Genomic DNA, 6,183 nt, shown 5'->3' on the forward strand with positions numbered 1-6,183 from the left:
ACGCCATTCATGTGCTAAATAAAACATGATAGACATTCAATCATCAAGAAAAATATTTCTGCATGCGAAAGAACTCAACTTAACACACAAACAATCAAGTGAATGAAAATGAGTAACTCCACTGAACTGAGCAACTTTCATTTGCTGAATAAAACGTTATAAACATTCAATCATCAAGAATAGTATTTCTCCATGCAAAAGAAGTCAACTGAACATACTAACAATCAAGTGAATCAAAATTAGCAACTCCACTGAACTAAATGAAAATAAGAAAATATTTCATTCCAACCCTAATTACGCAGTAAAAATAGAATCAGAATACATCGATCTACTAAATGAAGTAACTCAATCCAATAAACCTAAAATGTAACTAGGAGAAATGCGAGATTGCAAGATTTTAAATGAACAGTAGTTTTTCTCATACATTTGTCAGTCTCTGTTGCTGTTTTCGTTCATTTTTGCTTCTTCTTTCCGAAATCTTCTCGCGATTCTTCTCCGGTAGCAGTTTTCGCAGAGAACACGAGTGAAGTTTGAGTAATTTTGAGAGAGATTCGAAGAGAAGAAGCGGTTTCAATGTTGAAGAAGAAGGAACGTTTTTTCATAATGAAGCGCGAATGAAATAGCAGTTTCGTGTGTGTTGGGCGCCTGGAAGTCATGTTTCATTTAATGAGATTGGGTTTTTCTGGTATTGGGCCAACTTGGATGGACTTAGATGAAAAATTATATGGATGTGTAGCATGACTATAATTTTTTATTTAGATATCTCATATAAAAAAAATCTTTCTTTTTATTAATTATGTTTGGATATAATAATATAAAAGTATTTATTTATATATTTTAAAAAATATATTTTAGAAAAAAATGTAAATTGTAACTATTAAAAAAAATATATTTTTTAATTTTTTCTAATGTTTTAACTTTTACTACTAAAAATTTATTAAGTACAAAAAAAAAATTTCACTGAAAAATCTTTTTTAATTAACTTAATGATATCTAAACAAGCACATAATTGATGAGTAGAGATGCACTTATACAGTCATGCATTTACATATGTTCTTTTGGACAACTATTCACCCCGTCAATATAAAAGATAGTTATTTTTATTGATGTCTTACGTAATTAGATGTACGTGAAAAATAGGGCAAAAAATAGAAATAAGCTAAGGGAAAAAATAATTTACGTGAACCAGCTAAATTCGAACTCCATTTCTACATAATTCAAACCATTCGAATTATACACAAACACACACTAATTCGAACCAGCTTGGTTCGAATTATACACAAACACACGCACACACTAATTCGAACAAGCTTGGTTCGAATTACACACAGTAATTCATGGTATAATTTGAATTATGCTGTTAAAAAATTAATAATTTAAAAATTAAAAAATATATATTTTATTTCATACGTTAAAAAAAAGCTAACAAAATATTTAATTACGAGACTTCTTTAAAATATTAATGAGCTATCAATTCGAATTCCATACAATTATATGGTGAGACATTACATGATTCAAATTACGCATGGGGAAGTTCGAATCACTCTGATTCAAATTATATGGTGAGCAATTCGAATTCTATACAATACTCTTCTGCCCATTCTTGATAGCTCATGAATATTTTTTAATAAATTTATTTAAATTATACCACAAAAAAAAAATATTTTATTCTATGCAAAATAATTTAAAAAATGGCTTAAAAATGTTAGAAGTACTATAAACATTTGTAATGTTTTAATGACTTAGGACATTAAAGAAATACTCTACATAGTCACTAATAATTTAGAAATTAAAGAAAAAATATTTTTATCATGTATTTACCTAAATCACTAGAATATTACAAACTTTTATAGTACTCATAACATCTTTTAAGCCATTTTTTAAAATTATTTTGTATAGAATAAAATATATTTTTTAATTATTTTGTATGGAATAAAATATTTTCTTTCATTTCTAAATTATTATTGACTATGTAGAATATTTTATTTAAAATTTGAGTATATGCATGTATTTACCTAAATTATTAGAACATTACAAATTTTTATAGTACTCCTAACATTTTTTAAACCATTTTTTTTTAATTTTTTTTGCATAGGATAAAATATTTTTTGTAGTATAATTTAAAAAAATTTATTAAAAAAATTTATTAAAAAATATTCATTAGCTATTAAAAATGGACAGAAAAGTATTGTATGGAATTCGAATTGATAGCTCATTAATATTTGAAAGAAGTCTCGTAATTAAATATTTTGTTAGCTTTTTTTTAACGTATGAAATAAAAAATATATTTTTTTAATTTTTAAATTATTAATTTTTTTAATAATTTTTAATAAAAATTTTTTAATAAATTATTAATTTTTTAACAGCATAATTCGAATTATACCATGAATTACTGTGTGTGTAATTTGAATCGAGTTGCGAATTAGTGTGTGCGTGTGTTTGTGTAACTGGTTCGAATTATATAAAAATAGAGTTCGAATTTAGCTGGTTCGAACTACATATAAACGTGCTACATATAAACGTGCATTGATGAGTTCGTAAATTATTACTCCCCTTGGCTTATTACTGTGATTTGCCCTGAAAAATAAGAATCAAAATTAAATTCTTTTTATTATATAGAGGTTAGGCATTTTACAAAGACTGTTGAGGTTATGCATTTGCAGATGTCCGGCTTTTCCGTTCTTTTACCATTGGGGAAATCACCTCAAAAGTTGCTCAGGCTGGAGAGGTGATCCAGAGTTACATTTCGGACTCCGAAATTGCGATCAGAATTGGGAACAAATATGTAGATCGTACAAACTATACTCTCATTGTGATGATTAGAATTTAGAATATGAATGTGTTACAAGCAAAGGCTAATGAATAATGAACCAAAGCAAAAACGCTACTTGTATTATCGTACATGACAGTTACACATTAACAAATCCCCAACCATAAAGGGGGCAAAGTGGAGCCCTCTCATCTCTCATGAACTGTGGCTTGTATCCCAATCTAATCTGTACTGGGTATCTTCATTCATTCAATTTCCGCTACCACACTGGGCTCCTCACCTTGGCAAAGGTACCCATCGCACAATGATGCTGATCCCCAGTCCTTTCTTAGCCGAAGGATGTCTTCTGTGAAAGTTGAACCGGAGGCTCCGATGAACACGCTTGACATCGCACATATTGTCTTGTCCAACATCGCTTCCACCTTAACAACAATTATTCATGATGCATGTCAGCACAGGAAACACACAATTGTTTAAAATAATCTCTATTTCGCTAGAGAACCTCAATTCTCCTGAAAGGAGGAGAACTATGGTCTTTTCTTAGCACAAACACACATAATGTCAGTCATGTTGATCTGAGATGCCTAGGCGGACACAATAAAACATAATTAATGCCATCAATATCAAATTTATAAACATATATAGCAACACCAGCTGAAGCCGAGCTTGTTTGCTCCCTATCATACAAATGACATGATGGTAGAGCTTTTAGATGGCATTCAACACCTCTCACTTAAAAAACCAAAAGAAAATAAAATCATTCTAGAAGTTGCAATGCATAGATATATGCAGGAAAAATAAAGCATTATGAGCACATTTTGCGATCTTGTAGACCTCTTAACCTTTTTTATTTTTTGGGGTTAACAATCTATTCAGATCAACATCAATACGGTTTGGTTTAGCAGAATAAGGACACCTACAATATGATGCCTTAAATTTTTTTTTTTTAAAAAAAAGAAAGCTGTGCTACCCTCACCTGAGAGTCTCCTTCAATATGATGCCTGTACAACAAAGCATCCCATTTTTCTGCAGAATTTCGAGGTGGGCGTTTAACAAGAGGAACTGGCCTTCCATTAAGCGTGACTAATGACTGAAGCAGAGTGGTTTCACTTTCTGCTGCGTCCGTAGAAAGATAAATAACAGGTGCATTGGCCCTTTCAACCACGCGCAAAATGCAATCCGCGGCTTGAGGAATGGGATAAAAGCAGCTTGGCTTTTTGGCATTGCTGCAAACATGAAATTGACCATCAGGGACAGTACTGAATTCGCCAATCAGAATGCAAAGTTTCAAACTATATGTAGCCTCTTACCAGAACTTGAGGAAGCCGTGGCGGCGAAAATGCAACGCAATGAAGTTCCTTCCAAGGAATGTTTGGATGAAACGCTGAGCAGTGAGCAGAATGAGACGGCTGGGTTCAATAAGGGTCTTGCAGTGGTGAGCAAGTGGACCACCCGGCTGCATCACCCACTCCCGCTCCACGTCAGCATAGAAGACATCCCCGATTGCCATTACGTCATCGTCGTGTGCAAACTTGGACACCACTTCCTCCACCGTCCTCCTCTTGGGCTTGCGGGTATCCTCCTCCCACACAGCCTGAGGCTTACTCATCGACAAGCCCAGCGATCTCAGCTTCTTCAAGTGCTCATCGTCGAGATAACAGGGTTCCGGCAATGAGAAATAGCAAAGGAACTTGTCAATGTGCATGTGGTTCTTCCTAACACTGGAGAATTCTTCAAAGGAGATCACCACCTTTCTACCAAAGCATTTATTGATGTGATCAATATCCAGAACTCTATCATACTGGTAATCCACTTTCGAACTAGGAATCACCAAAACCCGCTTAAGAAGAGCCGCGAAAAGCATATGTTTCTCTAAGCAAATTAGATGGTTTGACATCTGACCCGACACGCAAATAGCAAGAAGGAATTTTCCAGCTTTAGGCTTCCACTCAATGGTTTTCCTCTCTGACAATCTCTGATCCACTGTTCGACATCTGCCACCGTTCAAGCTAGCATTCGCAAAATCAAATTCGGCTTCGAAGGAGTTGCCAACCCTGTGGGGATCCAAAATGACCTCCTGAATCTGTTTGTTGAGGGAAATCTGCTTGAACAGCAAGGACTTCAGCTCGTCGGAGGAGGAGGAATTGGAAAGAAAGGAGGAGTTCCAAGCGCGGAGGAGGGATGATTGCTGCTGGCGGAGGAGGTAGAGGGCCTGCAATTGGGACTCCTTGATGCGGTCGGAGAGCGAGTCGAAGTGCAGGGAGGGGAAGTTGGAGGAGGAGAAGACGGAAGAGCGAGTGGCGTCGGGGGTGAGGTAGTAGAGGAGGATGATGAAGACGGGGAGAATGGCGAAGAGGTATCTCTTTTGGAACTTGAACTTCCGATTGAATCGTGACCTCAAATCCTCGATGCGGAAGGCGGTGCTGACGGGGGGAGGAGGTGGAGGTGGTGAGGGCTTCCTGTCATGCTGCTCGATGAGGGCGTGGCGGTCGTCTTCCTCATCGGAAGAAGAATCCCGCTGCATTGCTGGCTGGCGTGGAATACCGGAGACTGAGTCAGTAGCCGGGTGGGCTGAGTCAGTGACTCGTTGGTAGACTAACAACAAGTTAACTGAATAAGAGAAATTGAGGGAGTCAGTCGGTGGATGAAAATGACGGCTCACCAGCCCACTTCTCACTCACAGATACCGAAGCCCGCTCCAACCTTCCAACAACTGGTTCTTCATAAAGCCCAAGCCAAACTACTCAACCCATATATTTGTGATTCTTTTCCTCCTTTTGGCCAAAAATAAAATTATTCTTTTCCTCCCTACATATCTTATCATTTTAGTTAGTTGTTGTTCCAAGAATGACCTGAAAGTTGATTGTTTTGGGTTTGCCTGAGGTCCAAACTTTTTTTAGGACAGTAAGGTATCGCCGTTCGAGTTTCTCGCGAAGAGATGGAGGATGGTACAAGTAAGTGACTTTAATACTTAAGTTAGCAAAAGTTTTAGACAAGTTTTTGGTAGATTGGGTTCGAAGAATACCTACGGGTGTCAGAGCATTTATAAGTGTAGATTTAAAGGCAATAACTACTTTTTGAGTAGTCCCACCTTCAGGGGTGAATTGGTTACTCCCTTGTGGTGAGTTGGTTACTCCCTTTTAGTAGAAAGGTTGTTGAGATCTCCTTTCTAGATGAATAAGAGAGATTGTAGGAGTTAGTTATTGATTAGAGTAAGCAGGGCTAGGATAGCATCGTCGCGCCCAACTCGATGAGATCGGGTAAGTGTTGATCCAGTCGATACATGTTGGATTGGGTTTTACTTATTTTGGGTCTAACTTAAATAGTGGGCAAAAGTATGAACAGTGCCCCTATTTGAGACCGAACTTCATTAGATCGGACTTAAGCATTTGGAGGTCGGGCTGAATTTTATT

At 36.2% G+C, this 6,183-nt stretch overlaps 1 protein-coding gene across 1 annotated transcript; it reads right to left on the reverse strand.

Annotated features, from left to right (window-relative positions):
- Positions 1–2,786: 2,786 nt before the first annotated feature.
- LOC112758607 (O-fucosyltransferase 36) lies at positions 2,787–5,579 on the reverse strand. The gene is made up of 3 exons (XM_025807314.3): positions 4,081–5,579; positions 3,747–3,996; positions 2,787–3,192 (listed from the first exon to the last, which is right to left on the reverse strand). Exons 1-3 carry the CDS (start codon positions 5,292–5,294, stop codon positions 3,016–3,018), a joined length of 1,641 nt encoding a protein of 546 aa, XP_025663099.1. The 5' UTR covers positions 5,295–5,579; the 3' UTR covers positions 2,787–3,015.
- Between the last annotated feature and the right edge of the window lie 604 nt (positions 5,580–6,183).

Source organism: Arachis hypogaea, chromosome 16 (assembly GCF_003086295.3).
Source record: "Arachis hypogaea cultivar Tifrunner chromosome 16, arahy.Tifrunner.gnm2.J5K5, whole genome shotgun sequence".
NCBI lineage: Eukaryota > Viridiplantae > Streptophyta > Magnoliopsida > Fabales > Fabaceae > Arachis > Arachis hypogaea.

Coding starts and splice junctions, on each gene's coding strand:
- LOC112758607 (XM_025807314.3), bottom strand. CDS start 5,294: ATGCAGCGGGATTCTTCTTCCGATGAGGAAGACGACCGCCACGCCCTC. Junction 3,997..4,080: donor CACGGCTTCCTCAAGTTCTG/GTAAGAGGCTAC, acceptor TCATGTTTGCAG/CAATGCCAAAAAGCCAAGCT. Junction 3,193..3,746: donor ATATTGAAGGAGACTCTCAG/GTGAGGGTAGCA, acceptor ATTGTTGTTAAG/GTGGAAGCGATGTTGGACAA.